Below are 19,354 nucleotides of genomic sequence, written 5' to 3'. Positions count from 1 at the left end.
CAGCTACCGTTTTGGTCTGACATTTGTCATATAGTCTAAAGGATCTAACATATGTTCAGATATTTACTGTTAGTTTCACCACAGTCTTTCGCAATTCGAGTAGTCAGACGTACATCCATCTCGTATCATCCAAGAACTTCTGTTAGACCAACGTGATAGGTGGTGAGCCAATAATAGTCGAGCCAACTGTGTTAGTGAAGATTGCACTTAGAATCTACTACTCAACTTATTAGCTACTTATCGTTACATGTGCTAAGGCGACTCAATAGTAACCCTGACACCAGGATTTATGAGACCGTTCATTGACCTCACAACCTCACTAAAGAAGAAGAGCTACTGGTATCGGGTATCTGGAGACATGTTATCAGATGAATAGTTTATGAGACTGTGATGAGACAAGCATGTAATATAACTTATTTTTCTCCTAGGTGAATGTTGTCAACTCGTCGACGTCATGGAAGGTGACGTTGTTCCTCGAACACAAGGAGAATCAAGAGGAGATACTGAAAGGTAAGAATACAACTTTGGCGGCGAGGGTGTGCTGCCGCCAAATTATGGTATTGGAGGTACCGAACAGAGCATAGTACTCCGCTAGCCACAAGTTGGTAGTGTGACTAGGGATCGACGATCCACTAGTGTCATGTTGTAGCGTTTGTTTACGCTGTGTAAATTTCGATAGCGCGTTTAAGAACTGCATTATTGAATGGTGGCGCCATCTGTTGCATGTGGGCGAACTAGCTGGTCGACTAGTTGGGTCCGCCATACAATATAACGTAAGGTGACTTCTGTTCATCATAGGAGTAATAAGGGGTAGTCAGAATCAATAACGTTTAGTAGTAATTTATTTTTACTTATTAATGTTATAAATGACCGTCATTCTGGAGGTGGAGGCCTGGCGACCTAAAACACAGGGCTAGAATACCCTATAAGACTCATTCATGTTAAATATCACTATGAATAAGAATAATATTATTTGTAGAGGAAATAAATAAATACTTTACTTACTTAAGATTCTCATATACTGATCCTCACGAACCGCCAAGATGTCAGACGTCTTAAGTCTCTCCCATCATCGGCGTTCTAAGATAGACAACGTACAGGATAGCAACGGTAGCAAGTTAACCGCTGCAAGTGGTCTGCTTCTGAGATGATTTCCTGCCCGGGATGATATGATTATCCGGATAATAATTAGTCCTTTGACTTTTCGTTACTTTTTACGCTAATGATTGATCTCCCATATCTCCCAGGTGGCGACGTCGTCCGTCTATTCCACGCAGAACAAGAGAAGTTCCTCACGATGGATGAGTACCAGAAGCGGCAGCACGTGTTCCTGCGCACCACCGGCCGCTCTAGCGCCACCGCTGCTACCAGCAGCAAGGCGCTCTGGGAGATCGAGGTCAGTATTGTTACTAGAAATGGTGTAATTCCTTTCATCGCAGTATGTCCTTTCTCAAAATTTTCCTTGGTTCAAAACCGTGTCTCTTCCGCAAAAAACCTTTTCAGTTACAACAGATGATCCATGCTTCGGAGGGCACATTATGCATTATTAAGTGGGATGGCGCCCAGAGTAGTATATAAGAGAAGAATGCCCAACAGAAAATGTTCGATTGGACAGTTGGCGAAAGAGATCATTTGCGACGCCCCCGTATAAATAACGTGACATAATAGTTTTGTTTTTGTTTAAGTAGAAACAAAGCGATCTGATTGGCTATTTCAAGGACGCAATATAAATCCACTGAAGGAACATCGGGACAATTTTTATGGTATTTCAGGACGGATTATCCCCAATAGATCTTTACGACATCAAGCGAAATATTTTCATATAAATACCGAGGTTTAGAGGTCCAAAAATTTACTAGGAAATCGAAGACAGTTTTACACTGATGAGAGAAGTTCCTACCAACAGATTTGCCAGCATTTTAAATTTGTCCTAAAAGCGTTTGATGGAGTACTGACTATAGACCTGAAACATTACAGAAAAAAAAAAGTTTTATTATTTGTTTTATTGTTTTTTTTTTTTGTTTTATTATTGACAACCTACCGTTTTGACAGGTGGTCCAACACGACCCGTGCCGCGGTGGTGCGGGCCATTGGAACTCCATCTTCAGATTCAAACACCTCGCCACCGGTCACTATCTTGCCGCCGAGGCGTGTATAAGGCAGTAAGTCATTACATGTTGTTTTGTTAAATTTGTTATTGGTTTGATATTCCTCGTGTAGCTTATACCCAGCACTGTCACAGACATCAATATCGGTGCCCATATGTATGTCTAAAATCAAAATTGGTTTAACCAATCAATCTTATTGAAAATTATGATTTTATTTTTCTTCTCATACTAGATTTTTATCATTCCATCGTCATTATTTTTTTGTCATTGTGTCATCTTTGATGTTATGTTGTGTCGTTCTTAATCTTGATGACGCTTCGAAATAAATTACGACTGTGGAGAAGATGTGAAGCTTTGAGTGTATCCAGCTGATCGGAGCCTGTGGGAAGGACGCGTATATGTTATTTATTTAATGTTACCTAACAGAAAGTTACTTTTCTGTCCAGCGACGCGCCGCTAGAAGCAGGCGAGCCAGCGTATCAGCTGGTGTCGGTGCCACACTCCTCGGAGATAGCGACGCTGTTCGAGCTGGACCCCACCACCATGACGCACTCCGACACACCCGTACCACAGAGCAGCTACGTCAGGTAACTATCAGTGGAACCATCATCCGCCGCTAGAAGCAAGCGAGCCTGCGTATCGGCTGGTGTTTGTGCCACACTTCTTGGAGATAGCGATGCTGTTTGATCTTAACCCTGTTGGTATACCGTTTGACCTCAGTGGAACAGAAGTTAGCGCATGAAGCCGCCATTACGAACTCGCGTCAGCAAACACTTTAGAATCTCGACACCGATCCATTTCCTTCTTTCAGCCCTAGTCGCTTTTGGCCCACTTAGGGCTAGTTATGAAATCTTCTTAGACGATGAAATGTCGAGATTGATCCAGCAGGTTCTAACGTTTACGCATCGGAAACGCAATAGGATTCGTACAAAACACCATCCGAAGTACAATTGTCCTCAGGGTTTTGACAATCTTACTACCATATTATTCTTTGGTTCAAAAAGTAACTGTGTAACGTTCAGACTTAATTATACTATGTTGTATTTCAGACTTCAGCACCTTTGCACGCATACGTGGGTGCATTCCACGTCTATACCGATTGACAAGGACGAAGAGAAGCCCGTCATGTCCAAAGTAAGAATAGTGATTTCACATCATCACTTTCCTTCATTCAAAGCGAGATAGCATTATGTAAATACACAAAGATGAAAAGGGAAATCCGAAGTATTTTTGCCCTCGGCATAAAATTACGCGTGGCACTTGTTTCTCACGTTGGCGTGTGAACCGGCCGCATCAAGACAGACCGCTACATCGATTTACCCGCCGTTCATTGAGTAGTAACGCAAGCGCTAGTCGTGGTGGCGCGATACCCAAGTAGCAATGAACGACGAAATATTTCGGTCTGTTTAATGGGTTTCATAATATTGTGTTGTTCGCATTGCCTTTTTCAATTACTCTATGGCTGGATTACTCTGTGATCTACAATCATGTTGACGCTTCAGGTGGGCTGCTCGGTAATAAAAGAAGATAAAGAAGCGTTCGCGTTGATATCAGTGTCACCGAGCGAGGTGCGGGACCTGGACTTCGCCAACGATGCCTGCAAGGTGCTATCGGCCTTGTCGACTAAACTGCATCACGGGAACATCGAACATAACGAGAGGAAGTAAGTGCTAATGTTGAGTTGTGTGTTAGAATGATTCTTTCGTGGATCATGTGGGTTGTGTGGTGGATGACTGATCTCATCAACCCTCGTGTCAGGGTTATTATTGAGCCGGTAAAGGCCCCTGACATGTCAACAACTTCGTACTTATATCACAAGTAGTAACTAACGGCTTCACCGGCTTCGGAAAGCACAGATCATCTTACTTTCGGACAAGCAGGTGATACACCTGTAAAGTCCTAACCAAACAAACGATCACAAAGTGATTTTTGTGATACCCCGGGATTCGAATAGTAATTGTAATAATAATTCGGGATTGGAATATACATTAATAAAAACCTTTCTTCCGCAGGGCGTTGACTTGCCTCTTGCAAGACATAGTGTACTTTATAGCGGGCTTCGAGAACGAGCCTAACAAGTCGGAGGCTCTCGAGTTGGTCGTCGAGAACCCCAACCGCGACCGCCAGAAGCTGTTGCGCGAGCAGTACATACTGCGGCAGTTGTTCAAGATACTACAGGTAACAACTATAAGTCTTCTTCTGCCAAGTCGATGACATCCTTCTCAAACTCTAGCTGCTCTGTTCTCGTTGTAAGTGTTGGTACCAAGCTCACAAGGCAAAGGCGGGGTGCCGCGCGGGCAAGCGGGAAGTGGGGTGCATTCCAGAGACCCCTGCTTTTTATATATTTTTTTATGCAACCTTCGTGATCCTGACATGTGTTTTGGACATTGCCTAGCTCATTCCCCATCTCTTCGCGTCTCAATTGTTTAAGATAATAAGCTTGAGGTTACCCAGGTGCCTGTCTACTCAAATCTATATCCAGGTCATATGTGAAAAGGTGATGTCAGAAAAGCGAACCCAAGCAGATCTAATGTGATTTTACATTTCTTCCCTTAAGTTTTCAAACAAGACTGCAACTAGGTAGTTGCTACAATATTGATGTGTATAAAGATTGACCTCAACAGTTATAAGCAATATTGTTGGTCTAACAAGATTTATATTTCCAGGGTCCATTTCAAGATACTCCCGACGGGGATGCGTTCTTGAAGATAGAAGAGTTGAATGATCTTCGCTACGCCCCCTATAAGTACATCTTCAGACTTTGTTACCGTATCCTAAGGCTCAGCCAACAGGACTACAGGAAAAATCAAGTTAGTATCAAACAATATAAATAATAAGTAATACATCGTTGGAAACAATAAAACTATAAATACTCTTAATTTTCAGGAGTACATAGCAAAACATTTCGGCTTCATGCAGAAGCAAATCGGCTACGACATATTAGCAGAGGACACTATCACGGCATTACTGCACAACAACAGGAAGCTGTTGGAGAAACACATCACCGCATCTGAGATCGAGACCTTTGTTGGTTAGTTTTCCATATTGCTTCAAACCCAAAAATATCTTTATCCATTAGGTAACATAGTCATACTTTGAATCGACAATTTTTAGATAAATATATTTTTTATCGAACGACTCATCCGCCTGAAACTATTGCAGCGGCCCACACCTGTATGGCCGAGGAAAAGTAGCTGCTAGATATACCTCGGCACAAGGCCCTAGACGTCCTTAAAAAAATATATTTGAGTATAATTTCAGTAATTTGGCTACTTAATTATATTTCAAAAAATAAGAAAGTTTCCAGGCGGTTAATCCCCTACTGGCAGTGAAGACTAACGGCCTCCGTGGTCCTTGATTGGAAGGATCCACGCCACGCACAATGTAGTTGTTAGTTAAGTTAGTGTTTACGGACTTATGGTTTATATGTGTGCATTTCACCCCAGGCCTAGTCCGCAAGAACATGCGCACGTGGCAGTCGAGGTTCCTGGACTACCTGAGCGACCTGTGCATCTCCAACCGCAAGGCCATCGCAGTCACACAAGAACTCATCTGCAAGAGTGTCCTCTGTGCCAACAACTCCGACATACTCATCGAGACCAGGTACTGACCATACCTTCATATTCCAGCTTTACTGACGACGGCAGCGCTCACTATTGCTCTTGCTCTGTTAACTTCCACCAATTAAGGTAGCGATGGGCAATGGCATTGGTGTTCTGACCTACTTTTAGACACCAGATATTGATGGTATATCAACTTCGAAGCGTTACTTTGACGGCAGCGCGTCTACATTCTGCAGTTAATGATTAAGAAAGATAAGATGAAAGAAAGAAGATGATGCTGATGTAAGTAAGTAGTCGTTACATGAGCCATGTCAGGGGCCTTTGGCGGCTCAATACTAACCATGACACCAGGGGCCTGTTTCATAAAACTTAAAATTGTAAATTACAACGACAATTTGGTGTTCATTACGTAGCTAATATGAAACTGCAAAATATTCATGTCACACACTTCGCAATGTACATCAAATTGTCATAGTAATTTACCATTGTAAGTTTTATTAAACAGGCCCCTGGGTTGATGAGGTTAGTACTCCACCTCACAACCCACACGATAGAAGAAGAATTAATGATTGTTGAAGCTAGGTATTCTAAACTATCTAGGATATTACTTGAACTAAATAGCTGGTCATTGCTAACATTTCGTATTCGTTGTAAAGATCGATGATCGATTTGACTCGACTGAGGCCAGAATTATGGGCTACTTGACAGGCTTGTCAAATGAGTTACTTTTTACGAAACGACAAAACGAAAATTTAGTTTGGAGTTTGTATGGAAATACTGTCCTGTGACGTCGTCCATAGAAGCTATTAAACGTCATACTTGTTGTTACTTAATTCGTAAATAAAACTCGAAAATAAGTCCATAAGTAAAATGAGATTGATTTTTGATCATCTTAGACTGGCTTCTATTTCTAGATTAATATTTTATAATTTATCTTTGACCCAGTCAAATACCCTATTATTGAGCTGCCAAAGGTTTAATAATCCTGAGTGCCCGCCTGACTGACTGGTGGATTCTGGTTACCAGGAAATTGTTCTTAAATCGTACCATTTTGTTACAGATTGCTTTCAACCAAATATCACAAAAGGAAATCCTCTGATACAGACGACAGAGTTAAATTCACAATTGAAGACGGAGTCATCCTGCTGTGGAATAATAAACAGGTATCCGTCTCATAAGACGGAGCAATTCCCGATGAAGTAAATGCAGTTCTATACAATCGTATAGATCGTATACAATCGTAGAATCGTAAGGTATTGATTGTATAGAGCTGCATTTACTTCAACGGGAATTGCATGCCACGCGCCACTATGAAAACCCTAAAATCATTACACATAAATCAATAAATAATTACATCAGCCTCCGTAGTCCAGTGGTTGAGCGGAGGTCCCGGGTTCGAATCCTGGTGGGGACATATCACAAAAAATCACTTTGTGATCCGTAGTTTGGTTAGGACATTAGAAAGAAAGAAACGTTTATTATAAAGGGACACCACAGTAACAAATATAAAACAAATATATAATATTTATAAGGAGTAACACATAACTTACAATCAAAACACATAATAAAAACAACTTACACGAGAAATACAAATAATTGAGTGTATGGTCCTGTACTGGTCAACGATGGTGGTGGTGTCCTTTATAAAAGGGCCTCAGCATAAGCCGCGGCGCGAGCCACGACGCTGGTATTCTGTGGACCCTGCTAAGTGAGGCACGGAAGCCGTGTCTCCCACAAATACAACTTCAATGAATAGATCATAATATTTACTTAAACTATGAAAATAAATACACGAAAGAAATACAATAATACTTACAAAATAATGCATATAAAACGATAAGATAAACAAATAAATAAAGTTAGAAATGTTAGAATGTGTTTCAAGTTAGTGTGCGTGCGGATTAGAACGAAAAAACATAGTATACATTGCAACCCAAACTGGTTCGGCCGGAGCAAAACCACCGTTAGCGAGCTTACTACGCAACGTTCTTATCAAATGCATTACGCCAGTTTCAACCGCCACTTACCGAGTGCAACGCTCATTATGAAACACGTAATCAGCTTGTACAAAAACCCGTCACATCACAGGGTCATCACCTGATTGTCCAAAAAGTAAAATGACCCAAGCATCGGAAGGCATGTTAAGCCGTTGGTCCCGGTTACTACTTACAGATGTAAGTAGTTGTTACATGAGCCATGTCAGGGGTCTTTGGCGGCTTACTAGTAACTCTGACACCAGGGTTGATGGGGTTGGTAATTCACCTCACAACCCACACGATAGAAGAAGATTAAACTTAAATGGATGACAAGGTTGTTGTTATTATAATCTACCTAATGAAATGAAATAAAAAAACAATCAACCATCTCATTAGGAGTTGAGCTGTGGTTTACCTGCCTTTTAAGGGAGTACTTGTGTCGTTTGGGATCACGGGATCACTTGAGTTTATTTAATGGGTTGCAGAAATCGTGCCTGCTCTCAGAGCTAGCAGCGAAGGCTCGTATAGACCCGAACTGCGAGTCGGCGGCCATCTTGGACTACTACAGACATCAGTTGGACCTGTTCTCCAACATGTGCCTCAACAGGCAGTACCTCGCGTTGAATAGCCTGTCGCCGCAACTTAGCATAAATTTGATACTCAAGTATGTATTGTCTTATGGTGTATGATTTTTTAATAAATTTTACTATAGATTGACCAAATAAGGAATGTCCTTAGAAAAGGTTACTGCAAAACGGTTAAAGGTTAAAGTTAGTGCAATCTACTCTGAACCGACGTGTGTGTATGAAACAATTGATGAATGTGGGGGAAGCAAGATAAATATGCCAGGATCAAGCAAATGGAATTCCATAGTCTCTGCTTACCCCGGTGGAAAATAGGCGTGATTTTATGAATGTATGTTTATTGTAGATTTGTCCATGACGACGGTTCCTATCTGGCTGAACAACTGTCCAGCGTTTTTGCCCAATTTAAAGTCACTATACCAGAGCAGTTGGGCGCTCGCCTCGCAAAGAACACAGGACAGCCAAGTTTTACCTGAAAGAATTGCGTTATCTAAGTTGATAAGATCTAAAAGTGTGAAATCTTATTCATACGAGTTTGGGATTATGGGTCTTAGTTACGTCTGTCCGCCTATCTCTGTCCCAGCGGGGTCTGCAGGGTTACACTAGCGCTTATGACATATATCAACGTGAACAGAATTCGCTGCGTCTTTTGATCGAAACACGCGGTATAGCGCATCTCGTACAGACCCCGCAGGATTCTCAATCTCAACAACGTTCTGATTGTAACTATTTCACAGGTGCATGTCAAACGCGTCGCTATCATCAGAAGTACGCGCTTCGTTCTGTCGTCTGATGCTGCACCTACATGTAGACCGCGACCCGCAGGAGCCCGTCACGCCCGTCAAGTACGCGCGTCTCTGGACCGAAGTCTGCGACCGCATACATATACACGAGTTAGTACATCAAACAGTTTTAAACCAAATGAACAATGCAATCTACTTATAAACAATTTGCACAATAAATTTACACGACACTGCTATTTACTGCACTCGCCAAAAAGTCCGGCCCTGACTAGGGGACGCAAAGGTGCCCATTAGACTAGCCGCATTTCCTCGCTGCACAGCAATGAACAACCTTTGCGCTTACTACAAGTTAAGATAGAGTTACTGACTCCCTATACGAATCGCCAAAGGCCTTCATAATCATCTTTGCCTTATTATGCACAATTAGTAAGGGTCGGCTTTATACGTCCAATGTCTCCTCCTGTCTCTCATCATCACCAACAGCCTACGCTGCTTCACTGCTGGATATAGGTATACTCTCCTATGGCACGCCAATAAGCTCTGTTCTCCAATTTGCTCCTCCACCTGCCAGCCACCTTACCGATGTCGTCAGTCTATCTAGTCCAGTCTTTCACTATGTTTTTCAAGACGCAGTCTCTACTAGAGAAGCCGTCTAACCCAACAGTTGTCGGTTCTTCAGTATATATTACTAGCCCATTGCTACTTCAGCTTGCTAATCCTCTCAACTATGTCAGTAACTCCTGTGTCTACGTGCAGTTTATTCGTCAGGTTATTAAACAAATTATCATAGTGCTAGAAGCATATCATAACATTTGCAATTTAATTTGCCTTCGTGGTGAAACTATTCCACAATCTACGTAGAATAAATTTAGACCGTGGTGCGCTGGAGGCATTGGCAATCTAACACTGGCAATTGTCCTTACATTACCAGAAACTATTTAATATAACCTAATAGATTTCCCTACCATAAGATGGCCAAAGGCCTTTCCATTTCTTGCGGTTTTGGGCATATTTCGGCCAGTCGCTTCGGAAATGTTAAGGTTGTCATCTCTTTCAACCAGCAACTATCGTAACAAGAAGTCTTTCTATTCCCAGTTACCAGTGCGTGAAAGGCGGTCCAGACGCGACGCGAGAGAAGGTGAAAGAACAGTTCGCGTCAACCATCCGCTTCGTAGAGGACTACCTGTGCAACGTGGTGACTCGAACCTGGTACTTCAGCGACCACGATCAGAACAAACTCACCTTCGAGGTCGTCAAACTGGCCAGGGAGCTCATCTACTTCGGCTTCTACAGGTCAGTCACCACAATATGCTTTCGGTCTTAACTAGTAAGTCCACATAAAGGTCGCGGCGAGGTCCGTCAAATGATGTTTTCAGGGTACTGAACTCACCGGTCACTTCATACAAAAAACCTCGTTTTATACAGATACTACACATTGACGTTGTCGTACACGCGCATCTGTGTGTGTGTGACGTTTAAGGCTCATACGATTGAAGCCTAAAGTAAAACCGACGGAAGGGAGGGGTGAGATAAACCTAGCTCAGCCGCTGGTAGCGAGCGGAGAGTTGCCGTTCTATACGTAGTATTATTCCTTATTCTATGCCGCTGGCCACAAGTTGGTAGTACGACTAGGGACCGACGATTAAACGGTGTTATATTGGAAGTTGTATATGTGTGTTGCGTTGTACAAGTCTTCGTAATTTGCTTTTGATTATAGCTTATTTTATTAAAAAAAAATAGCATTATTTACGGCTCACCTATTACGTTGGTATATCAGAAAGTTCTATAGGTGTGGGCATTTAGATCATCTTGCGATGGATGTATATCTGACTACCCCATTGGGATGTAGTAGTGAGCTTATGTTACATCGTATTATTTGTTACAGCTTCAGCGATCTACTGCGGCTAACAAAGACGTTGCTGAGCATCCTCGACTGTGTCACCGCCATGGATCTACTCAACGAGACCAACGCTCTATCCGGCGAAGTCGAGTGTAAGATTAAAATTGCAAATCGAATCTTCATACTACACAAAAAGACACAATGCTGCAAATTCCGGCGGACATACACATAACATAAATAGCCTATATACGTCCCACTGCCGGGCACAGGCCTCCCCTAATCAACCGGAGGGGGTACGGAGCATACTCCGCCACACTGCTCCACTGCGCCGGACATAAACTTATTTTAATTTGACCTGTCTAAAACTAGTGTCGTCCATCACATTCAATAAATACAAGAAAGAGATGCAACCAGTTTTAGTTCTTGCAAATTAAGTTAAAATTATGCTAGTGGTTGCCCGAATTGTCACCATTATGTAGCGAAATTTCAAAAGCACCTTCCAAAAGCCATTTTAACAGCCTGCTTATATCTAAACCTTGATCTGTCGAGGTATCGGATATAATAGTTTTTATATTGTTTCTCGTGTTGACTTAATATACTTAATATGATTTTCGGAGGTATGTGACTTTACCTGTATTGGGCTGGTTTTCCCTTCGCGGGTTAGAAGGTCAGACATGCATTCGCTTCTGTAAACACCGGACCTGTCAAATCTTCAAGTTAGGTAAACGGACCCTGTGAAAAACGGGATAATGCTAGGGAGATGATGATGATGATGTTCTAAGTTTAAGTATCTGTATTTTGTTCGTTGCTTCTTACTTCACCGTGTGGTTATATTAGGAGATTCAACCTGGTGGAATTACACACAATATCACAAAAAATCCCTTTGTGATCTCTATTTTTGGGTAGGACATTACAAACTGATTGCTTATTGCCCGAAAGTAAGATGATCCGAAAGCACGTGAAGCCGTTGGTACCGTGTGCTACTTGTTGATGTAAGTACGTAGTCGTTACAGGAGCCATGTCAGGGGCCTCTGCCGGCTTAATAATAGCCCTGGCACCAGGCGATAGAAGAAGATTACGATATAGGATAGGTGAAAGTTTTTTATAGTTTGTTTTTTTATATATGTCCCTCTGGACAAAGGCCTCCTTTCGCTTTGCAAATATCTCTATCCTGTGAGTAGTAAGAACTAATATAAAATAATATAATAATTACAAGCAGCACAGGAAAAGGAAGCGCAGAAACGTAAGTTACATTTACTCAAAAGAAATGTGCATTTATTAAATTAATAATAAACATTTTATTTCACCTTTTTAAACTTCCACAGCCGAAGGCGGTGTCCTGCGCAGTATCGGTGATATGGGAGCAGTAATGACGTCAATAACGTTAGGATCTGTCGCGAGAAATGTAAGTAAATTCAAGATATTATTTATTTAGTGTTGGATAAAATATGGGCAGCTTTATTTAGGTACAAAATGATGGAACCAATTTTTGATAATGCCTAATGTTATATTTAATATAAGACGGCTTTCCACGCGGCCAGTACACCGAGTTGGAGGGTACGTGCCCTCTGAACGTTCAGAGGTCTATTTATGCAAATTTTCATCCAAATCGCTCCAGCTGTTTATAGGGTGGACAGATGAAAAGGCTACTTGTTAACAACAACGTTAAATATGAAATCTACTGCATATTTTTCTTTTCTTTGAAATCTTCATCGCATCAACAGTGGCTTCAAGTTGTCTTCGGATTACTTGACTCTGCTAACCCTATTACGTTGAGCGTGATTTTATGTATGAGTTATTCACGTATTATTAAACAGAACGACTTGTTCAGTGTTTATATTTCAATATAGATAACATTTTACAATAGCTGCAATGGGCAATACGGATTAGATCTATCAAAGTACATAAGCCAGTGTTGTGTCGTTCATTAGCATAGTGATGCATCAGTCGAGAATAGGCCGATCGATCCTTTTCTATCTAACGGTTTTTCTATTTACTTTATAACCAGGTGGGCGGCAACACAGGGAACAACTCAGCGGGTACCAGCATGCAGCGCAGCGCGTCTGCGCTAGTGCTGGCGAGAGAACACCCACTCGTCATGGACACTAAGCTCAAAATTATTGAGATTTTACAGGTGAGTTGAGGATTTATTAATTACAATTATTTCGTATGGGGTATGAGATCAAAGACCGACCCCATCAACCCTGTGTGCTGTGTCAAGGCTATTGAACCGCCAAAGCCCCCATATGGCTCATGTAACAACTACGTACATACATGCTTAATTAAATATATTCTTTATTTTTTGCGTGACTTATTGTAGATATATAGATGCCGTAAATGTCATTAACTAGTTAGCCGGAGTCTTAAGTAAAAAGCAGCCGGGACCTGTTTTACGTGCCCCCTGAACCACGGATCATCTTACTTTCGGATAATCGGGTGACCAGCCAGCAACGATTTAATCAAACTAATGATCACAGATTGATTTTGGTCGCTACCAGGAATCGAACTCGGGAGAGAACGAGAAAGACCAACGCTCTAACCACTAGACCACACAGGCAGTACAGAATAAAATAAACATCCACAATTTCCCCCAGAAAGATTAGTAAGGTGTGGGTAGTTAGTTCGTCGTGTGATGGATGTTCTTTGGACTACTCCAATTGGGATATATAGTCGTGAGGTTATGTTATGTTCATTCCCCCCGCTGCCTCCCAGTTCATCCTAGACGTGCGGCTGGACTACCGCATCAGCTGCCTGCTGTCAATCTTCAAGAAGGAGTTCGAGCAGGCGGGCGACCGCAGCGCCGACAGCCTGGCGCGTGCCGATGTCGAGGCCATAGGGCTGCAGGCTGAGGGCATCTTTAGTTGTCGGTGAGTAGAATAGTGGACCGATAAACCGAAGGACGCGGGAAATCTTTGGACGTATCCAAGCAGATCCGATCTTCTGGAGGCAGCAGAAGATCGGTCAATGTGGCGAGCCTTGGGGTAGGCCTATGTCCAGCAGTGGACGATTTATGGCTGATGATGATAAGTGTACGGATTGATTAGTAGATTAGTGTGCGGATAACTGGGATAATGGTGCCGAGGCAGTCGAAAGTCCAAATTCTTACGTTTTCATGTCACTTTTTATTTTTTAGGAATAACGCATGTGACTTGAAAAGCAATCTTGGGTGGATTGCTGAAAGTCAAATATAATTAAAATATGGTTGGGACGTTGGGACATAGAAAAAAAGATACATCTTTCATATTGTCCATATTGGTATAACCCTTTGGAATGAAGCATTATCAAATTATGCCTTGGGATAATGGCGTTGGATCTTAAACTTGTTTGTAATAGAATGAAATCATTAGCTCATGGATATCTTAATATTTAGATAACATGTAGTGACTAACGCATGCTAATCGGTGGAGGGTCTAATAACATTCTAGGTAGAATTGTCTAGATTCTAGAAGAATCATTGTGATGTATACCTTTACGTGTATAGACGTTATTAACATGGTTTTAAATACATTGAGGTTTACGCGGTTTTTATCATAATTAAAACACTTAACACCAGGTTCTTACCGCGATGATCCGTGAATCAACCCTGGTGTCAGGGTTATTATTGAGCCGCCAAAGGCCCCTGACATGGCTCATGTAACGATTACTCACTATATCAATAAACAGTAACCGGGACCAACGGCTAACGTGCCTTCCGAAGCACGGATCATCTTACTTTCGGACAATCAGGTGATCAGCCTGTAATATCAAACTAGGGATCACAGTGATTTTTTGTGATATCTCTCCAACGGGATTCGAACCCGGCCTCCGGATCGTGAGTCCAACGCTCAACCACTGGACCACAGAGGCCGTTAAATAATGCCTCTGACCATAGAGATGATGAGGTCAAAAAAAAAGCTATATCATCTTATAATTTAGCTGTACAACACAGTATTAAATCTTTAAAAAATACAATAAACATAGTAATTTGTCTAAAATCTAACCATGTTATTAACGTTGAGTAGATTACTATTGATACTCGAAACCCGAAGTTTTAAACAAGAATACCCGATTGGACTAATGATGTAAAACTTATTTCAGAGCAATACAAACTGTGCCTGACAGCTGCCTTCCAAAAAATGTAGATTTGTTAGTAAGAACAACTGTACATGGCATGGATTGGTGCATAATGGATGCCGCATGGTTGCTCGAAACTATCATGTACCGTGATAAGATCCTACCTTATTATATATCGATATAATGGTGCTAATTCCTCCAGACGCCATCTAATTTTATTTTGAGTTATACCTGTCATTTTCTTATCCGTTGGAAAAGAAAGGGAGGGGTAATCGACAGGCATAAAATTTATGGATTACACGTCAATTTTAAGCAGAAATCTAAAACAACCGTCTAAAAATTTTACATCGGCCAATAACCCGACAAAGTAGACAGCACGTCAAACGGTTTACATACCAGCGACATACCTTTTTGATTTGCCCGGGTTATTCATTCATTTACTCATTCTTCCTAAAATTAAGAGCTGTCAATCATCCGTCCCTTTCCTTTTCGGCGGATAAGAAAATAACAGGTATAACTTAAAGTAAAATTAGGAGGTGTCTGCAAGAATTGGGGTCAACATATATACAGGTTGTTACGCCCCCTCAGTATTCGTTACGATGTCACTTACACACCGTACAAATACGTACAGGTAGCCATACAAGTACGTATGGATATTAATGACACCGTAACGAATACGGAGGGGGATGATTCAGACCATAATCCTGAGTTGATATCAAGTGGAATTCTGACGTTTTTTAATTATTTTCAGTTTCATACTTTAGCGACGTAAAATTAAAAAATGATGTCAACTCAGAATCATGGTCACTAACAGCCTGTACATTCTGTTTGTTCCTTAATGCTAGTAAAGAGATTGGCTAGAATATAAGAACATAATGAAAGCAGATGACACACAGTTAGATTTTACGATGTTCTTTTTTGAAAGCTTTAAAATCAGGTTAAAGATTTTATTTCTTATAAAAGAATTTCAAATTCACTTAATATAAGAAAAGAACGTTATTAACTTATTATTTTCCAGATAGTTTATTATTATTAGTAAGTGCCTATTTACAGTCTGTTGTTGTAATTACTTAAAATACTTACAGCCTTAAATGACATAATAATAGGGTAGATTCCAACTAGTCAAATCAGTGACTTTTTATTAAACGTCAAAACACCAAATTACTATGGAATTTGTTATAGAAAAACGTGACAAAATGTCGCACTTATTATTACATTTTCTTTATTAAAATTCACAAATAGGTTAAATCGAAAAAAACAAAACATTTTTTGGCACCTTTTGATATGTGTTTATTTTGTATAATCAGAATTGTATAATTTATCTTTGACCTAGGAAACTACCCATTTATTATAGAACACAACAGTTGCAAGATTTACTTGTGGTATAAGTACACACGTATACATAGTGCGTACGTATTACGTTCGTATAGCTGTCGTATCCTTTAATATGGTTTTTATGACCAAAGTTTAGTGACCTGATTTCTATTTAACAAAATAGACAATGAAAACGTAGAACAAACTTTTACACTAGCTAAGCCATATCGATAATAAATAATGTAGGATTAATATGTTTGCTTTGAAAGGGTGTCTGTCTTGTATGCTACTAACCCCGTTATTGCTATATGCTTATTAAATAACCCCGGATTGGAAATAACAAACAAAATCGTGTTCATTGTGGCAGAACTAACTTAGTTCAAGGGGGGCTAAAGGGTCACATCGAAATAATTCATCTACAACAGCAATATGAGTGCGCAATGCACACAAATGTCAAATAGCAATATTGTTTTTTTTACATGAATTGCTTCTATGTGGCCTTTTTAATCCCCAGGTCAGCTTGACAATTCCTAAATGTAACAATTTTTCACGCTTTTATACTTATAGGCGAGTGCTGCTTATAAGCGAGAGATAAGTACAGCGGCACTAAACCTTATCTCTCGCTTGTAAGCGGCACTAAGCAAGCGTAAGTAAAGGTCGAAAACTAAAATAATAAGGATTGTCTGCCGGAATCGACACCTGCATATATGTAGCCTGTATAATAACATTAGCCTTATAATAACCCCTTATGGTTAATGTGTTTTCTTCAAGTGGTGCTAGTGTTTGGATACAACTCTTGAAGTTAATCGTAATGAAATTCGCCGTCCATAAGTAAAAAAAAAAAAAACAAAATGGTGAATGTGAAATAAGAGTTTCACGTAATTAATTGTCTCGTATATCGTCGACTTATAGTGAAACTTCGTAAGTGCTTTTTTGAAAAATCACATTCCCATGTGATTTAAGTTTACAAAAACACACACAAATACATCGTGAGGAAACCCACATTACCGAGAAATGTATTTTCGGAGGTATGTGACCTAACCTGTATTGGTTTTCCCTTCGCGAGTTGGAAGGTTAGACAGGCATTCGCTTTTGTAAAAAACCGAACCTGTCAAATCTTCAGGTTAGGTAAGCGGACCCTGTGGAAAACGGGAAAATGCTAGGGAGGTGATGATGATGTGTTTTTGTTTTAAACCAGTTAAAAAAATGTGGGATTTTTATCCCGATTGAAGTTAATGGAAAGTAACATATAAAACCTCTATGGTCGCTAAGAAATAATAAATAGCAACATCGAACAAAACAGCAAAGAATAGTTAATGAGAAGACTTATTCACATATTGTTATGTTGATTTGGAAAATAAACTTTTTTTATACTTAGTTCTGAATTCAAATTAGCATTCGTTTATATTCGAAAATGCGATAATTGCGCGACATTAACAAAATAGAAGCACACAGATATTGTTGTCCGGAACAGACAAACACAAGTGACAATTGAAGAGTATTATCCCCAATAGTGACAAAACCCAGTAGAAACCTTGTGATGACATGTTGTACAGTGACGTGGCGTTATATCATTATATTAGACCAGCCCATCCCCTTACGTGATGATTTTCACGCTGCTATAATAGAATTGCTAACGAGTGTACATAGCAACAAAGTATTTGGCTAGAAAAGTCTCGTGAGAATCACTTAGGAGCTTTAGTGTTCACCATCGAGTATATCCTAGTATTGTGTCCAAAACATGCAGGCCCGTAACAAAGATTTATGATCTCATGAGTTATCCTTCCCTGGTAATCATTGTTGTCCTGTTTAGTGTTGGTACTCAGATACGTATTCAGTGTTTTGGAAAAGACGAAAAACGTTTACCGCCTTATTACAAAACGAAGACAAAGTTAATACCAGGTTTAAAAAGTAAAAATGTAGTCAGAGACACGAAAGAAGTTCCTTGGCCGAGGCGCTAGTCTTGCAGATTCTGAATAGAATTATTATATCAATTAGTTCCACTCTTCAAGAAGGAGAAGAAGTTCCATTAAAATCCGTGGACTTCTTTTTTTAAACCTGGTATAATCTTCTTGTAATATAGCCTTAATATTAAAAGTTTCAAAGTTTATCTACTTAACACAATCAAGCAGATAAAGAAAGCTTTAGCAATGTCAATACCCCCATGCTTTCGTCCTCAATTACTTGCTTACACTCACATCCTTTGTCAAGCAAGAAATCCGTCACAGTTTCATCCCCCCTTACTACGGGCCTGGGGAGTTAAAAAGGCACTGAAGCAATTCATCTAAAAAAGCATGTGGCCTTTTTAACACCTTCCTGAACATGCATGCTTTAAACCCACCCGAAAAACTTCCCAAGCTAAACAACTATATAACTCCAGGGATGGATTGGACCTGGACGAGTGTGGAGGTCGTATGGTCCTGAGAGTGTTGCTACAACTGTGCTCGCAAGGAGCCTCCGCCGCGCTCGTGTCCGGAGCCCTGGCGCTGCTGTTCCGCCACTTCAGTCAGCGGCAGGAGGTGCTGGCTGCTTTTAAACAGGTCAGTTGAAGGTCTACCAGTAGTAACGATAACTACGTTTGTAGAGCAAAAATATAAAAGATTCTCTCTAGACTCTGACGAGATTTAACGTAACTAAACGACTAACGATTTTCATGGACGACTTTTGAATAACCACTTATTGTTGCCGCGGTTTCCAAAATGAGTATACTTCTTTATGAGAATAAATGAGTATATAAATTTTTATAGTGTATATTTTTCTGTAATATTTTGGATTAGTAGTGAAATATTCTAAAAATTACTCATCTGTTCAGGTCCAACTGTTAGTATCAGACGCGGATGTGGAATCCTACAAGCAAATCAAAGCGGACCTCGACCTGCTAAGACAGAGCGTCGAGAAATCTGAACTGTGGGTCTTTAACAAAGGACGCGCATTACTGGACGAACACAGTGGTAAGTTGGTTTTTTTTTTGTGTTGTGGAGTTATAGTATAGATTTTGTATTTAAGTACGTAAAAAAAAGAAATGATTTTTGTTTTTATGGCGCTCGTGCTTAGGGAAACTCACAAAAAAAAATTCTGACTGGGACGGGACTTGAACCCGCAGTTCTCGCCAAGGCTTTGCCAAGCAGGGACGAGCGTGTTAACCATTACACCACCGAGTCCTCCTGTCCTGT

General features: G+C 40.5%; 1 protein-coding gene across 2 annotated transcripts in view; it reads left to right on the top strand.

Moving 5' to 3' along the window:
• Positions 1-19,354, top strand: part of LOC126377795 (inositol 1,4,5-trisphosphate receptor) — a 119,344-nt gene that overhangs the window by 56,528 nt on the left and 43,462 nt on the right. For both annotated transcript variants that reach the window (XM_050025632.1, XM_050025631.1), the window contains exons 8-27: positions 429-510; positions 1,248-1,396; positions 2,053-2,162; positions 2,555-2,695; positions 3,158-3,242; positions 3,611-3,771; positions 4,121-4,286; positions 4,775-4,918; positions 4,995-5,139; positions 5,555-5,711; positions 6,732-6,834; positions 8,133-8,311; positions 8,969-9,124; positions 10,070-10,267; positions 10,860-10,966; positions 12,140-12,219; positions 12,823-12,948; positions 13,527-13,681; positions 18,562-18,721; positions 18,994-19,132. In XM_050025632.1, coding sequence (XP_049881589.1) covers positions 429-510; positions 1,248-1,396; positions 2,053-2,162; positions 2,555-2,695; positions 3,158-3,242; positions 3,611-3,771; positions 4,121-4,286; positions 4,775-4,918; positions 4,995-5,139; positions 5,555-5,711; positions 6,732-6,834; positions 8,133-8,311; positions 8,969-9,124; positions 10,070-10,267; positions 10,860-10,966; positions 12,140-12,219; positions 12,823-12,948; positions 13,527-13,681; positions 18,562-18,721; positions 18,994-19,132 — 2,743 coding nt within the window. The remainder of the gene's footprint in view (positions 1-428; positions 511-1,247; positions 1,397-2,052; positions 2,163-2,554; positions 2,696-3,157; positions 3,243-3,610; positions 3,772-4,120; positions 4,287-4,774; positions 4,919-4,994; positions 5,140-5,554; positions 5,712-6,731; positions 6,835-8,132; positions 8,312-8,968; positions 9,125-10,069; positions 10,268-10,859; positions 10,967-12,139; positions 12,220-12,822; positions 12,949-13,526; positions 13,682-18,561; positions 18,722-18,993; positions 19,133-19,354) is intronic.

This window comes from Pectinophora gossypiella, chromosome 24 (assembly GCF_024362695.1).
Source record: "Pectinophora gossypiella chromosome 24, ilPecGoss1.1, whole genome shotgun sequence".
Classification (NCBI taxonomy): domain Eukaryota; kingdom Metazoa; phylum Arthropoda; class Insecta; order Lepidoptera; family Gelechiidae; genus Pectinophora; species Pectinophora gossypiella.
The sequence above is the reverse complement of the archived record's forward strand: the minus strand, read 5'-3'. Positions and strand labels throughout refer to the sequence as shown.